The sequence below is a fragment of the Ammodytes marinus genome (assembly GCF_949987685.1).
Source record: "Ammodytes marinus genome assembly, chromosome: 17".
Lineage (NCBI taxonomy): Eukaryota > Metazoa > Chordata > Actinopteri > Uranoscopiformes > Ammodytidae > Ammodytes > Ammodytes marinus.
The window spans coordinates 8,999,889-9,017,367 of record NC_137221.1 but is presented as its reverse complement, the minus strand read 5'-3'; the positions used below and the strand labels follow the sequence as shown (position 1 = coordinate 9,017,367).

General features: G+C 38.3%; 2 protein-coding genes across 2 annotated transcripts; both read right to left on the bottom strand.

Moving 5' to 3' along the window:
* Positions 1–13: 13 nt before the first annotated feature.
* Positions 14–6,155, bottom strand: clic1 (chloride intracellular channel 1). Its single transcript, XM_080045760.1, has 7 exons — positions 6,037–6,155; positions 5,670–5,734; positions 4,521–4,630; positions 4,101–4,226; positions 3,602–3,708; positions 3,058–3,239; positions 14–2,503 (listed from the first exon to the last, which is right to left on the bottom strand). The coding sequence occupies exons 2-7, from the start codon at positions 5,709–5,711 to the stop codon at positions 2,342–2,344; spliced, it is 729 nt and encodes a 242-aa protein (XP_079901886.1). The 5' UTR covers positions 5,712–5,734; positions 6,037–6,155; the 3' UTR covers positions 14–2,341.
* A 2,326-nt stretch (positions 6,156–8,481) lies between these two features.
* Positions 8,482–10,840, bottom strand: LOC307263651 (uncharacterized protein). The gene is made up of 3 exons (XM_080044853.1): positions 10,687–10,840; positions 9,356–9,466; positions 8,482–9,095 (listed from the first exon to the last, which is right to left on the bottom strand). The coding sequence occupies exons 1-3, from the start codon at positions 10,736–10,738 to the stop codon at positions 8,872–8,874; spliced, it is 387 nt and encodes a 128-aa protein (XP_079900979.1). The 5' UTR covers positions 10,739–10,840; the 3' UTR covers positions 8,482–8,871.
* Positions 10,841–17,479: the final 6,639 nt, after the last annotated feature.

The following is a 17,479-nucleotide window of genomic DNA, read 5'->3' as shown; positions in this document are numbered from 1 at the left end:
CCACCAGTTTATTAATCATCAAAATATTTTTTTTTATTGGGATATTAATACACGTTTCTTTTTAAGAGCTTTAAACGTACAACATACACTTCAGCTGTGCTATTAGTTTGATTGTCTTCATTGTTCTAAAATCTACTACTTTAGTTTCCACACCGCTGCTTTGATCCTGTGGACTTTTTAAGTGCAACTGCTTTTGACTACATGGGAAACAGCATGAAGAACTACAAAAAAGGCTAAAATAATTGCAGGAAAATTGGGGTCAGAAAAAAAAGCACAACATGGGTCTCATAATAAAGAAAATACACAATATGAAGATTTAAAAAGTTGTAAAGTGAAAAACAAAGTAACAGTTTGATGAATATATCAAGTTAATGGTCCCTGAAAACTCCTACAGTAAGAAATGAGAAACTCTCCCACACTTTCTGGGACGAAATACTGAAATACATCAGCACTGAAATTATTCAGACGCGATCCCTTTAAACGTTGCTCCATAACAATTCAGTCAAGTAAAATATAGAGTAACATCTCTTTGATAAACACTTGCAACCCACCTGACGGTCAATAAAATGGATGGATTTTAACTTGTAACTTGATTAAAAATCCTGTAGAAAAATAATTAACTTTGCTTACGCTGGACGTCTTATTTAATCAAAGATTAGAAGATTGTCTTTTTTTTCAATCAGTTTAAATTGCACTTAGGTTTTTTTTTGATTTTCAGAGACATGACAACACACAAATGAGGCTATGAACAAAGACGTTTGCACCTCTACCTACTTTATAATCGGAGTCCTAATTGCAAACTGCCTCTTTAAAAAGGTTAATTTGCACAGTGCCGTGAAGTTAATAAAATCCCTAACACAAGCTGCTACTTCAGACGGACAAGGCGTGTTATAATAGGTTCCAGTTCTTCCCAGCAGTTCAATTTCAAGTCACTTTTACAAGAATTTCAGACAAGACAATTTCTAAGAGTCTGTCTTGATTTAATGATAACTCCAGTGATAGTAAAATAGTTTTTTAAATTGTCAACAAATCCAATGAAAAGACCAAAACCAACAAGTATCTGCCTTTGAATCCAAATCCTGATATTCAGAAGTTTAATCCTCTAGGCCATTTGAGTACCAGTGTTCGGTCTGTGAGTCTGCACTTGTGCTGCTTTCATGTGATGTTGGAATAATCTGAACAAAAATTGTAGCAAATTGTTGTTGGCTTTGGTCTTTGTTGATAAAAAAAATTAAGAATATTTTCAGCCTCATCATTTAATCAATAACCTTCACTCTACAATCTCTTTTTTTATATGACACCAGGAAAAGGGATCCTTAATACATGGCAGGCAGAACAAAATGTTGGCGAATGGCCCCGACAGTGGATCACAAACAAGCTCCTAATCTTGAATAATCCTTTGCGCCTGCTGTGGGAGCACAGAAAGGGGAAACCCAAGTCTATTGAAACGGTTTCCTGCCTCTGTAACTGTTTGTAGACCCGCTAAAGGAAACGCCCCTCCCCTCCTTCTATTCTATTCCCTTCTTCCTCTCTGAGGTGCACTATGAAAAATAAAAAATGGTTACACTAAATAAAGGCTTTTGTTCCCGTGGTAACAAAATAATACAAGTCGATCTGAAGCATGTGTGATAACTGAAAAACCATAAAAGACACTTTGGCAGGTGAGATAACTAAATCCCATTTCCTTCATACCAAAACTGAAATTAAGATATGAATCAGCTTAAGGGAGGCTTGCATGGTACTAATGAAAGTTTGACCTGGTAGGAAGCTTTGTGTCTGTCCCAGAAACATTCAAATTAAAAGACATACTGTCATCAAGAGGGGAACAAGGAACATTTCCAGCTTTACAGTGTATGTCTACTGATGGTACAACCGTACACAAGCAAGGCTGTTACATTACGTGAGAAACATGTACAGAGTGTGTGTGTGTGTGTGTGTGTGTGCTTGCCGACGGCCCACGGAAACCCGGATGATATAATGTGGCGCATTCAACGAAGATTGTTCAGCCACAGCTGACTTCATGTGTTTGTTTTGACAACAGCTTATCTGATTTCTTTGCTTTCTTGTTTTCCCACTGATGTAAACAGATCCACGCGGGGAACACAATGAGTCCCTTTATAAGAAGAAAAATATCAAATAAACATCTGTAAAGCAAACCAATAAACCAGATCTATTGGCTCATTATAAAAGCTGCAAAGAAAAAAAAATACTTAACAGATTCCATGTAAGCTTATTGAGAAACAGATCGACTATGTTGAACGCTCAGTGTGTGAATGTGTGTTGCTTATTTTTTGCTTTTTGCTTGTTGTTCTGCTGGTGTGCGTTCATGGCTTGTGTCCTCCTACTTGAGAGCTTTAGCCACGGAGGAGTAGGCGATGTGGATCTCCTCGTCGATGGGGCAGGTGGACGCAAACTCCTCCCGGGCGTACGCTGCGTTCAGGTACCTCCACAGGTTGGTCAAAGACTGAGGGATGCTATAGTTTCGGTACTTTAAGCAAACCACCTGCAGAGAGAAAAAGATAATCAATCAATCAATCAATCAATCAAAATGTATTTATATAGCAAAGGTGCCTAAGCAATCAAATATGAGCAGATTAATTGATAAATTATTAAGAAATTAAAACAATGATGCCAATAATATAATAACAATAATAAAATACCAAAAATAAAACTTAACTTAAAACAGTTTCAAAATAATAATAGAAATAATAAAATGTTTTATAAAAACTATAATTATAAAATCTTAACTAAGAAAAATGTAGATAAAACCTAATAAAAAGAGTTAGTATAATCGCTGAAAGAAATCTGTTCTAAGATTCTACATAAATCCAGACTAAAAAGATGGGTTTTTAGTTTACGCTAAAAAGTATCAATAGTTTTATCTCCTCTGGCAAGCTGTTCAAGCGTTAGCATGATAAGAGTTTGAGAGACACAATCCCACATACAAACACACAGGCCTTTTAGTTTCAGACAGGAAGCGTGGACTGTAATGACATAATCCATTCATCCCGGGGCCCCCCCATGCTGCACAGCGTGAAACAAAAGATTTAGACTTACCTTCACGATATGGAGCTTAGGCAGCAAGTTGCAGTCAGACAGAGTGAGGTCTGGGCCGTCCAGGAAGGGGCGGGACGAGGAAGTGACCTCATCAGCACTATTCTCGTCAATCTCCTCAGGAAGTGGAGAGCCGAGGTAGTCATCCAGCTTCTTCAGGGCCTTGAGCAAGCCTTTCTCTAGGTCTGAGCACATGGGCACACACACAGAAAATGTGTCAAAAATCAAAAGCCAAAAGATGTGCTTTGTCTCTCCAAAGAGGAAATATACTCAGATTTAGGACTAATTAAACTTTTTTTTTAAATATTTTTAATGGCTGAAAGACTGAACAAAACACAGGGTTTTTGACATTTCCAATGGGATCAGCCAACACAGAGAACAGCAGAGGACCTGTTTGCGCCTGCAGGCAGAAAAGCTCAGAGTGTAATGTTCTTAACATGGATACTCCCTGCTGGTTTTGTGTTCACCACACTATTTGAAATGTAAAAAGGAAGTCTGCATATAGCAGGGTGTTTGATACTTGTGCTTTAATATTAGAGTCACTCACTTTCATTGGTCTGAGGGTTTGAGTTCTTGACATAAGCCGAGAATTTGGAGAACACATCCATGCCTGCTGTGTTGGACTCTGGGTTACGAGCAGCCAGACGGGGATACCTGAACAAGAAGGGGAGAGCGACAATGATTCAAACACAAAAACAAAATTCACATGAAGATAGCAACACTTATATAGGAAAACACAAAAAACTGGAGCAAGTCAAAATAAACAACAAGGGCTGCAACGATTATTTTCTTGATTAATTCATTCCTTGTTGGTTCTAAAACATATTCAAAAATAAAATAAAACATAAATGTGAAAACTCCCTTTTAAAATGAACTTCTAATGCTAGATTTGTCCAACAAAGTCCAAAGATATTACAAGGAAAGGTTGCTAGGAAAGGTAATTTTTTCTTTTGGCTAAAAAAATTACAGAAACAAAAAGATATTGGTCGACTAATAGTTTCATATCGTAAAATAACAGATTTCTAGATTTTGGAGTGAGAGGTTACTTTGGAGGGCAGAGATTTTCCTCCAGGAACTCCTCGATCTTGTTGGTGTCCGTTTTCACCTCGCTGCCGTACAACAGAAAGGGAGGCTGTGCCCCTGGAGCCAGGTCCTTCAAGATGTCTGGCTTCCTACAATGAAGAGAGACAGTAATCCAACAAAAGATTTAACATCTTGAGGGAAAGGGGATGGAAGAAATGAAAAAAATGAAACCACAGGAAATGACTCCTGATCGCAGCTAAGACTTTTCCCTGCCGTCACTAAAATCAAAGCCAGCGTGGTTTAATATATTTCAAAACTCAAAGACTCACTGAAATGCCCCTGTTTCTTTAACTGCACGCTACATTTAGAGCTTTGACAAAACAGTGGGCGGACACGCCTTTTGTAGCGCCAATAGAAACCTGCAGCACACGTGTGTTTTTCACCTCTTCATGTCCACCGTTGTCACGTCGAAGGTGACTCCTTTCAGCCACAGCACCATGAAGAGACGCTGGGAGAACGGACAGTTCCCGATGCTCTGGCCATCGCTGCCCGCCTGGGACACAAAAACAGAGAAAGTAATGCTATTATGGGTTGTTTCATTATATGTAGGGCCTATATATACTATATATTACATGTAATTACTTACATGTTTATGTAACATAATTCCTACTTTGCAGTTTCTCTTTTTTTGTGAAAAATTATAACTCACACTCGACCAAGCCATTAATCGATGAATGGAGAAAATAATTAGCAAATTAATCCATAATGAAAATCATCTAATTAGCTGCAGCCTTTATAGAGGAAACGTAAGTAATTCTTACATTCAAGCTAAGCTACTCAGGACATTACCATCGGTTTTAAAATGCCCCTTAGTATGGCTGCAGTAAGTACATACTGCGTCCTGAACACAGCACCAACTGAGGGCAGTAACAGGAAATCAGACAACAGCCCACTTTCTTCTTCCAAGGCCACTGAAACTATACTTAAATAGTCTGCTATTTAAAAGGTATCAAGTGTCATGGAGGCTGACTATAAACAAGGATTAAGTGAAGTTACAACAGCATCTTTCAACCCTGAAGAAGCCAAAGAAGAAGGGGGAAAAAGTAGAGGGTGGGGCACATGTTCATACAGAGGAATCATTATGGAAACGTGTGTAAGGCCATTGATGGAAGGCAGAGAAGAAGAAAAAAAACATATTGGTTGTATTGGAGTACGTTTTGGCTCAAATCAAATAGGATTAGACTGCAACTAAATATAGATTAAAGTTGGCTGGCCTTTTATTTAACGTGCATTTAATTGGATTAGTCACGCTGTCATTTATATAGGCCTAAGCCTATATGTATAAGCCCCTTGTGTCAGCAGACGTGGTCTAATGACATGAAAACTGTCACACACACTCACACGCAGCGCCAACTGAATGTGATTTAAAAACAAGAAGGTGACATTAGGTGAGATAAGTTATCAGCTTGTGATAACAGATCGGATAAGAAAGCTTTTAAAACACGCCGTTAAATAAACCAATGTCACTTCAAGTCCTAGCCTAGCGCTCGGGGTGTGATGGGTTTTTATAAGGTCACCATTCAATCGCTTACCTTCACAAAAAGTTCAACTTTGGGCTGATTCGCGTCGCTCATCTTCGCCTGCTTATGCACGAGACCTGTGTTTGTTTGTAGAAAAAGGAAACAGACACAAAAAAGAGGTTAGAGTAAAGCCGAGAAATAGTATACAAGTTACATTTTCTAAACAAGAAGCGAGGACGTTCTCGAAACTCGGGGAGCCAAGCCCATCTTCCGCTAGAAAAAAAAAGTAAAAAAAGTGTCCCAGTGAGTTAAATGACGGTTTGAAACATTGTGGCAGCGCAAACGTCAGCTAAAATTAATCCTCAGCTACTTGTAGCATAACGTCTAAAAAAGAAGCGTAAAAAGTAACTTAGCCTATGTAAAGTGTGCAGAGACAAACCTCACAGTGCTGCTCAGAGAAGTCGCTGCTGCTACCGCCGTTGGTTCGTTTCTCCTCCCAGTTCTGTTGCCTCTCGCTCGGCTGCTGCACAAACGCATTCAGTGCCACAGCTCCTCCACTTCCTGGTGGAGCGTGACGGGCTGAGCCGTCAGCAAATACAGCGCGCGGCCTCGGCTTGAAGTCAGAAGAAGAAGTGAAGTATCCTAGTAGTTGGTGTGTACAGCATAGATAGTAAATAATAGGTGTACTGGCCTGGGTGGGGAGGGATGGTTTAAATTAGAACGTTTGTTTCTAAGACACACTTAACTGTTGGAGCTGTACATTGTTAAAACAAAAATCAGCAACTGTTTCCATTTGTTTCCATTGTTTCATATGGAAACCGAAATAAATTATATACTCGTTATTGACTGACTAAAAAGTTGAAGTTGACTCGCCCTTTCATATTTGGTTTATCCCTTGACACTATCACAAATGAAGAAATACGCTACATAGTCTAGTGGAGTTAAACAATCTGAGAACCCATGGAAACTAATGTTTGACCTTGAAATAATCATAAAGTTTGAGGATTAAGAAATATTCAAAAACAAAGGTTAAGTTATGAAATGCAAAAATGAAAATAAATATGTAGGATTCTTCAAAATGTAGTTAATAAGTCATTTGGAAAAGGAAATAGTCTATGTTAGAGGTAGTGGGTGGTGAGATTGTGTAGCACATTAAAGCTAAGGCTGAAATGGATATAGTGTTTTAATTTCTTAGCTGTGTTGGATACACAAAATCGCCATTATATAAACAAAATACAGTATATTCTATGAATATTTTTGTTGGTTCAGAATTCATTGCAATACAGTATTGTACAGTATTATTGCAGTATAGTAAAGTGCCATTAGAGGGAGATGTTGAGCTTTATTTGGCTAGTTGCTCTCAGACGATAAACACAACATGAAACATTTAACAAAGTATGGTGCAAAAATCTGTAAAACCAATTTAACATAAAATGCATTAAAATAAGTATAGAACATGTTCCTGACTATATAGTATTTGGCTTTTGTATTTATCAAAAATATAGAATCTACTGTGTAAAATGCTTATAATCAGGTCATGCTGTAGCTGTTTTCAGCCCGGTATGGTGCTCTTGTTGCACTAGGGGGCATCCGTGGTGTTGAAATGCCTTGCAGAAATGGGGTGGCGTGGCACTGGTGAGAGACATGATTCATCAGATAATCAGGTGGAGTAAACAATGGTGCCTTGAAGGCTGTGTTGACAAGCACAACTCTGTCTTACACAAGGCCTGAAATACAAACTATGTTCACCTGAATGACACTAGTAGGGCTACTACAGCGCATGCAGAAGTTTGTTTACACACACTGCTGTTTTATTTGGATTTAGCTTCTTGTTTTTGTTGGAAGTTGTATGATTCAGGAAAGCATTTTTTTTTTTAGTATTTGATGGAATTCAAAAATTTCCATCAAATACTTTACGTGGAACAGGGTCTGGGCTCAAGTATATGTTATATCACATCTAACACCTGTGGTATTTGGTGAACTTTGAAAAGTTAGGGCAAAGGTCTGTTTGGAAATAGTCAGGTGCTGACATTAGCAGGAGCGGACCCAGCACCTGACCTCTCAAAAAACCTCTTAATTTGTTGAAATTATTCACTAAAATAAGTGTCATATGCAACAAGAAAGTGTCTCTCTCTTCTTTTTGTGTCAGGTCACATAGTTTTTTCCAGGAAATATGCCCGGAAATTATATTGAAATTAGAGACGCTTGAATAAAGCATTACCGTTTCACTTCCCACTTTTGCTCTAAAAGCTTTTCCGGAACCACAGTGCCAGGCAATCAGCTCTGGTGGTGGAGCTCATAATGGTTTTCTAATTTATTTATTTTTTATCTCAAAGAAATCACATTTCACTTAAGGCTATAAAGTTACGGGAAACATCCTGTAAAATGTAGAATCCCTCAAGTTGCTTCAATCACTATAAATATACAAAAAACATTTTAAAACATAAAATAAATGCAAGCAAGGCCAGGCAGCACATTTTGTACACAAAGGCAACTCAAAGTGTTTCACAATAAAACATCAATCAAACAACAATAAAAACAAAAAAGTATAGAGTTGAATTAATGGTGAAATAAGCGGTTTATTTATGTTAATATAAGTGTTAAATCGCTCTTTATTCATATAGTGATCACTTTCACAATGTGCGCATTTCATAAAGCCGATCTCTCAGTCAGCTGCTCTGCATGTAATCGGCAAATAAACTTATTGGAGGATCCCTAAATTTTCATCCACTCACTGGACAGAACGCTAAAGCGACACCCGTCTCACTCATGGTCTCACTGCCGGTGCACGCCAGAGCAATAGATGGGTGAATGTTTATGCGCCTACAATGGCCGAGCAGGTAAAATCCTTCCTTATGTCTGTTTTGATGGTTTTTATCATGTTTTATCACACTTATGGATCTGAGATGATGCTAGATAACTCGCTGCTTGAAGACCGCAGTGCATTAATGTGGTGACGTAGGGACGAGCGAGGGGACTGTTAACTGCAGTAACTGACAGGAAGTTAGCTAAAAGAACCATTCCGCTTACAGCACCTTTAAAGTAACATTTAAAAAAAAGATGCTTGTTCTCGCCGTGACTCTGCAATGATGATGATGACACAACGCAGGAAATCAGGTTGTAATGATTATTTTTAATTCAGTAATGTGGTTAAAATATTTCTTCCATTCAAGGTTAATAGGTCAAATCACATTAAAGAGTAAAGTATTCTGATTTTCACTGATTAACTCATAGCAGAAAGGGTGCAGTTGACTTAGGGACAGCTTGTGTGAAACTACAACTCCCACATGCCCCACAGAGAGGACAGGAGGGCGGCGCAGAGTGCCACTGTCAGAGGGAGCTGAATAGAAGTGGCTCCATTACACAGAGTTGTAGTACAACAGGTGAAACTGCTGGTGTAGCCAGCACTGAAGATGCTGCCGGTCAGCGTTGTCCCACACAGGTCTGAGTCCAGGCAGCCGCGGGTGTGCAGGGTGACCGCGCCAGTAGCATTGAACTCTGGAGGGGAATTGGAAACAGAGAGTCAACAGACATGAAATTCAAGCTGAGCCAATTTGTATCATTTTGATGGGGTCATCTCCTATGTTGCCTCTGCCCCTCGGCTGGTTTGTAAACTATGTAAAGTTTCAAGTACACCACATTTAGTTCATTACTCAGAGGCAGGTTTATTGGTTTCATTTTATGACACATTTTCTCTATGTTGTAGTTACATTTCAGCCTGTCTAGTGTATGTACAGTATTGTAGAGGTTTTCCTTACGTGCTTCTCCAGTGTAGCAGCTCTGAGTTGCATTGTTACATGTTACGGCACTTCCGAACAGGCACGTCCCAAATATTCCTACAGGGCACTGACGACAGGTCAGGCATTGTGCTGTCCAATGAAAAGAGGGAAGAAAAAAAAAATTTGTTATCAGATTATCAGATTGAGTTATCAGTAACTCACTCAACAACATTGTCTTCTTGTGTTCCGACTTCAAAATAAGAAGTGAAGACCTAAATAGTTGTCTTAATCATGAGTATTGCTGCGTTTTAGATCCAATGGCACCCTTTAAAGACAAGAACAAATTATGAAAACTCTATATTTTTGCGTTTCCACCAAAATGACTCCTCTTATAGGAATTGTCTGTAGGATGCAATGTGAGTTCTTCAAGCTGACTCCATCTGTTGGCTAAAAGCCTGATGGGCAAACTTCTGTCTTCTTTCTAATTCTCATCTTTATACCTTTCCTTTAATTTCTAGAGACTTTTTGCATTGATTTATTTCAGGCAAATAAATAAATACATATGGTTTACATTGCGGTTATATACATACACTTGTACCAGACTGCATTTCATTAGGCTATGGCGCATTAAAGATCTCCTATTATACTACTTTTCTTCTCTTCATTTCTTGTTAAAAACTGCTATAGAGCAACCTGACACGAATCACATCACAAAAAACCATGTAGATTTTCGGGACACTCTTCCTCTCACCCTAGCGAGCACAGCAGTCTGCTCCACACACTGCTTTGAGCTTCTCCGCCCCTCCCCCCCCCTCCTGCAAACCCCACTCCGTTGTGATTGGTTACCTTCCTTCCGGAACATTTCCAGCAGTGCGCGGGGAGATTTCTGAGAGAGGAAGGTGGGGGCATGGCCGGAGCTTGCCTGAGCAGCATTACCATACATCCGGGTACGTGACAACACAATACCCGGAAAGTGAATTCTCGACCGGCTGCCCTAGTGTTTAGTGCTCTGCATAGCCACCCCAGACGGTAAGCAGGGAATACGTCTAAATGCATGTACGTAATTATTTGATACGCTAGTATGGTTAAACATGACTATAACTCATTATAACAACGTTTATAGGTCATAAAAGTCGAAAAGTATCATAGGTCCTCTTTAAAATCGCCTAAGGCTAAATCATGAATAGATGATCCTTTGTTTGGTCCAGTCTCTAAATGAGCCTGTACTGTTTATTTTGACATCACTACTTCTCCAACTACAGTGTAACAATGTGCTTAACAAAGACATTCCACAACAGGAAGAATGATAAAGAATAAAATACAATTGTACATACATTCTCCTAATCCACCCAACATTATTGTCAACATACCTGCAGCAATGAAGGCACAAAGGACGGTCACGGCTTTCAAAAGGTTATTCATCCTCCTTGGGGTTTACTAGGTCAAAATCAAACTTGTTCGTCTTCTACAGTCTTAATACCTGTCTCGAGTGAGCTCCAGGTAAGGCAAATGATATGTCTTCAAGTCACACTTAATGCCCAAGAATGAGGTCCATCAGGTTTTGCGTTCCAGCAAGATAAAGAGGGGGAGGTTTCTGGTCGTTACCAAAACATTCCCAGCCTAGAAAGTCACAGACACAGCCAACTTTTATTATTTGCTCACTTAAATGATGAATGTACATGAAGGACGTTCATGTAGGTTGAAGTTCCCTTGGTTGGGAGTTGAAGAGGCATTGTTCAAATGTGAGCGTTTACTGCATCTTCATACTCTTACAACCTAATCAAACAGGTTACAACAACGGGAATAGTGTGTTGGTTCATCACTAATAGACTACACCCAGCCATAATAAAGGTTCTATTTATTCTTGTTTTATATTGTGCTCCAAATTGCCATTGGGGCGGTGCCCACAGCTAGCAGTGAGATGGAGCCTCATGGACTTGCATGTTGAAGGCCGAAGAGGAGACCAGCAGCGACAGAAAATAATAATTTTACGTCCCAAGTCAATGTGTCACTGGTGGAAGGTGCCATATTTACATCATAAATAGTTGAAACACCTGAAATTCTATCTATTTGTCCATCAATCTCCAATTAATAATGAATGATTGAGAAATATCAGTGGTGAAAGACATGCAAAAGGGCTTCTCTCATCCTTTCTTCTTAATATGAGATTGTGCCTATTCGGGCCTTCCGACTAGAAAATGTTTGGGACCTCTGTTGTCATCTCAAGCAATATTTTGTGTTTTATAATCTTATTATATGTGCTTATTGGCAAAAGTAATCATCTGAAAAGTGACTAACATTGCAGTGCAATAAAACATTTCCTTTGTTTGAGTTTGAGTACTTCAAAATTGTTCTTACTTTACAGGTGTATTGTATACAGTGTCAAACTTCTCATAGAAGGTATTGCTGTGTCTGACAGGTATTGTGCCGAGTTAAACCTTTCAAAACACAGACAAGTCACAGGAAGCTAGAGTGTCAAGGTGGAGCAGAATGACATTGACAGACTTTCAACATTAACACTGGATTTGAACCTGGGCACTTTCAGGTAACACTTCTACATACCTGTTTCACTTCGTCATTGTCATCTAAGTATTAAATTAGAGTCAAGTTTTACTGTGAATATACTTCTACTTAGCATATTTTAGCTATTTTTTTGTATGTTTTTTAGCTAATTTAATTTAAATTAAATCTCAGTAGATAGGCCTACACTTAGCTATTCACATTCTTGCAAGAGTTAAATAAATAAATAGAGAGACAACCCTTTCATGCCTTTACAGTTAAAATGAAGCTGGGAGATGGGTTACATCATCTCAGCATAAAGTAATAAACCACAACTTTGTAAATATCTGTTTAGGTGCCCTGTTTCCAGTTTTAACTGAGAGCTGGCAAGCTTGCCATTTAGAGTACAGACATAAAAGTGGATCAATCTTCTCATGGGTCCCATTATGAAATAAATATCTCATTATATACTATTCTTTTAAAGAAGACACACTCAAGTGTTTGTTGGGGAATTGCACAATTCATTTGGCTTCTTAGCAGTAGCCTACTGTATTTATGACTCACGTCGTCAGAAAATCAGCTGACTACATGAATAATTTTTTGATTTTAAACTGTATGACCCCAATAGGTATATAAATCAGTTTCAAGCAAAATAAAAATAAGGAGCTATTACTTTAAAACTTTTGTAGCGGTGTAGAGTTAATGCCACATGTAGCAAATGGTCTCAAAATGGTAAACAGTACGCTTGCATGGTTCTTTTAGTAGAATGTTTTTGTCAGACTTGCTATTAAGGTGAACTTGCAGTGGGTTTGGACTGACAGCCACACCTCATTCTGTTCTTTTAGGGAAGGTTTTTTTTATCTTTGGTAGGATCAAATAGCTTGTGGGTAGAACAACATAAAACAGGCAGTGTTATTGTGGGCACACACACACACACACACACACACACACACACACACGCACGCACGCTCGTATGCACGTACACACACACGCACGCGCACACGCACGCGCACACCGAACGCACACGCACACACACACAACCCTTTTATCACTGCTTTTCCCCCTCTGTCCACAATGGTTTGTACACATGTTTTTACTAATTTTATTTCACACCCAAGCACTTAATCCTTCATTCGTGGACATAAAACAACAAAAGAAACATTGTAAAAAGGGGGTTGGTTGTCATCCATTGGACAGAAGTGTGCATGGTTTTATGTAAAATGTTTTTCCCCAAAATCATGGTCTAATTGTATCAAGCTTTATACAGTTGAGTAGCTACTAACTCAGTGAGAGTAAAACATATTTCCATTGTTGAAAGTCAAGACCTTGTGCGATACAACAGAGAGTTTGCCTTTCTAGGGAATGGATTTGGAGTAATAGCAGTTAGATTAATTTGTTATTGTGGTTGGGAAAATACCAAATTTTTAATGCAACACTGTATGACAATAACAAATAAACATACATTTAAACAACAACTTTAAAGAATTAAAGATTTCAGTCACTCCCTTGTTTGTCTTTTACATGCTACAAAAGGAGCTTTAAGTTATATATGGCTTTGGATGTTTAGCCTCAGGGAAGTGTATGATTCAAGAAATGTCATGACTCAGCAAAAAATGGCCACCAATGACATTTGTGTGACCTTTCAACAACCAAAGTGTAAAAAAACATCACTTTCAACACTTTTTCTTTTACAAACGGTCTCTCTCTCTCTCTCTCTCTACCCCACCCTACACATTCTTTGTCGCTTTTCTTAGCCATATCTCATCCGTCCACCAGAGGCCCTCACACCTGTTAACAAATCTCTAATCAGCAAATCATGCTACATAAACTGAACATTTGTCATTGTGTTATTAAGCTACTTGTCTGTTCATCTGCCTGTCTGTGATCTACCTGCACTATAAAGTAGACCTGAAATCCCACCTACTGCGTTGACTATCAGCGCTTGGATCCAATCTCTGTTACCCAACTCCTAGAATTGTGACAATTAGATGACAAAATACATAATTTGCCATCGTTTTTCTCTGCCTTCCAAAACGATAATCAATAACCATTAGTAACAAGTACAGTACATTTACTGAAGTGCAAATTATAAGTCCTTGTGCATTCATTAATTACTGCACATGCAACTTGATACTACTGCACTGCAATTCAGAGGGAGATATTCTTCTTTTTTTTGCTATATTTATCTGACAGTTTAAGTTACAAGTTACTTTTACGGATGAAGAGTTTTGCACACAGAACATATGATGTATAAAAATGTTATGAAAAAGTACAACAGAAACATAGGTGGGTCTATCAGTTGACAAATTTAAACGCCGACTAATTATACAATCATTTAGTAATTTTTCTTGCAAAGATGCCAAACATTTATTGGTTCCAGCTTCCCAGATGTGAGACCACCCAAAAAAGATGATCCAACAGTAGGATCTTACGTGGGTTTCTAATGAGCTTGTGCTTTTATGTCAAATATTTGCGATAGGCCACTGAACATAGAAAACACAGTAATGTTGACATTGATTTTCATTACTCACCCGCTGATATCCAAAATGATGACAACATTCAAAACACAACAGAGGTTTGTTTGACGAGAGTGAAGTCTTTAAAAAAAAACAAGACAAAGAGCTGGATATATCAGTGTCATTACTGCGTTTAAATCCCTTGTGATCTCCTGGCTTATTATAAATGTCATGATAATTTTCAAAAGCATTGTATCACAATGGACGACTTCAATAGAATCTTTAAACAAATATTGGGATTCTTAGTTGAAGCAATGAGGTGACACTCCCTTTATTATGGTTCTATACAAAAAGGCGTTACGGTCATAGAAGTTCATTCTTCACCTTAATAAAAGCATGACGTAATGTTCACTCGCAAGTAGAATAGATTATAAATTAAAATGGCTCAATAGATCCATTTAAATGAGACAAGTGAAATTGAGTTAGGTGAAAAATGCCTCTAAATATTAGGAGCGTCTAGTAAACTTGCTGTAAATCAACGTTTTGAAAAGAATAGTTCAACATACAGGTACATTGATTGTTTTTCTTTTCAAGCGTGATACCAGAACATTGATGCAACCCTCATATCTTTACGGTAAATATGAAGCCACAGACAGCAGTCGGATAGATTAGCTTAGCATAAAGACTTGAAACGGTGGGAAACAGGTAGCCTGCTGCTCTGTCCAAATATTACAAAATCCACCAGAACCTCTTGAGCTCATTAAATGAGAAGTAAGTGATATGATCCTTTTAGCTAACTTCCTGTCAGTGACAACAGTTAGCAGTCCCCTCCCTCGTCCCAACGTCACCATCACATGAACACACAGCCGTCTTCGTCAGATAGTGCCGCGACGGAAAGTAGCGAGTCATCGTTCAAGGGCACAGAGACCCGCCGCTTTATAGCACTCTGTCTCCTGATTGGATAAAAAAAGAGCTGGATACTTAAAATTATATCTGGCAATAACTGCAAAGCTGAATGACTGGGAGACAAGTATTAAGAACTGTGCATATTGTTTAAGTGATTGCTGTATGAATATAGTGATAGACACTATAGAGTGATTTGACAGTATATATTCACAAAAAAATCACTTACTTCTCCTTCAATGAACTCACTAATCTTGTTTATTTAATTTGAAAACATAAATGTAAAGACAATACATTGTGGTTTTAGATGAACAAGATACAAGTTAATTAGAGATATTCAGAGGAGCTGAAAGGCAGACTCTGTTATCCTCTGACAGACACAGGCCAACTACCCCCCCCCCCCCCCCCTTCCACAACGAAAAAGCATTTCCCAAGAAATGTTAAATTATTAATTATCACTTTGTTTGTTTACTGTCTGCCGTATTCCAACCATGCCTCAGAGAAATGACATCACATATAGGCTACGTGTATATGAATCATTTGGGAGGTTGTGATCCAAATAAACACACAAAACACAATTGGGTATCATTTATTGTTGCCAGAATCAGTATTTGGATTGAATTACCTTTTAGTCTGAATTAATGTACATGGATTCACAACTAAATCTAGGTGTATCGTTCACGTCTGGGAAGGTTTTGAAATGCATTATTACATGAAATAGGTGCCAGAATGTATTAGAATTACATAGGAAAGCACAGATATTCATGATGTCTCATATGTTACTACATTTGCTCATATAGTCATTGTAGACTGTGAAGCTGATTCATACAGCCAGTGTCCCTCCATCAAATATCATAAGGACACTGGATGAGTTATAAAGAGCAAATACAAGAAATCAAATTACAAAAAAGGTGAATTTATAAATGGAAATGTGTGGCAACCCGTATTTCTTCCTCCTCTTTCTTCTTTAAAGAGCCCATTGGTTCCAGGCGGCCACCAGAGCGGCACCCAGAAGTGCAGTTAGAGGCAGCTGGATTGAGGAAGCTCCGTTGCACAGGTCTTTTTGGCAGCAGGTCCTGGTGACGGTGTAATTAGCAGTCAGGATGGATCCTGTCATGTTGATGCATTGGGATAATGCTATGCAACCTCGCGCATGGATATCCAACAGGTCGCCACTAAACTCTGGGGGACGCAAAGCAATGAGACACCGTAGCTTAGATGTGATTCTTAGATTTCAAATAACTTTTTTAAATTTTTATAATGCAAAACTGATTCATGAGTCATTCAGCTTTTCATCTTACTGGCGACTCCGGTGTAGCATCTGTCTTGATCTCTGGTGCAGTTGACACTTTTACTAGAGAGACAGTAACCGAGGATTTTCACATCACAGGTGTGACAGGTGAGGGACTCAACTGATGGAGAGGAGACAGCAGGAAGAAATGTAAAGAAGAATGTTGTGGGATATCAGAGTATCAGTCCCTTGGTCAAATATCGAAAGGATTTTTATTTTTATTTTTTGTTATCAATAGCTACAAATATCTGACTCCATTCGGTTCCACCTTTATCAAACAAGCGCCTGCTGTAATCGCAATTTCGCAAAGTACACACATTACGAGTTTGTTCCACAATCCCTCAAGGTGAACACTGGCTGTGGATACGTGTTATCTACAATGTGATTCAATCCAGGAAACACAAGTATGACTTTGAAGAAACGGCACACCTATAAATTATTTCAATCATGAGGTGAATGGATTTTTGTTTAAAAAATGTATAATATAAAACAATATCACCGTTTTAGAAGCATTAGTGGCAGAATTGTTTTGGTTTAAAAAAATTAGATTAAAATTAAAACTTGGGTGATTTTCTCTCAACGTGCCTCAAATATAGGTGTGGCATTTCATACAGCTTGCTTCAAAGTCAGATATCCTGCACAAGTTTGTGTTTTAGACAACAAACTTTAAAATTGAATAAACCAAATTGTCCCGCATTGACATAAAAAAACAGCAAAAAACAAACAAAAAAAACAGACACTTTAAGCGCTGAATACCCCATTACTTCACAGTGAATGGTCTTTAATAAGTGTCTGTAGGACTGTGAGTTTTGAAATTATGTTGAGAAATCATTTTAACGCCTATCTGGTAACTTGTTTGTGAATGAAAAATTAAGCTACTGCCAAACATGATTTCCCAATATCAAAATTGTATCTATCCATGACTTAGCCCATACACAAAGTGAAATATTCTGCTTTCCATTCAAACAAAAAGTAAAACAATCTTTTACCTGCAACAAGCACAGTCAATAGTGC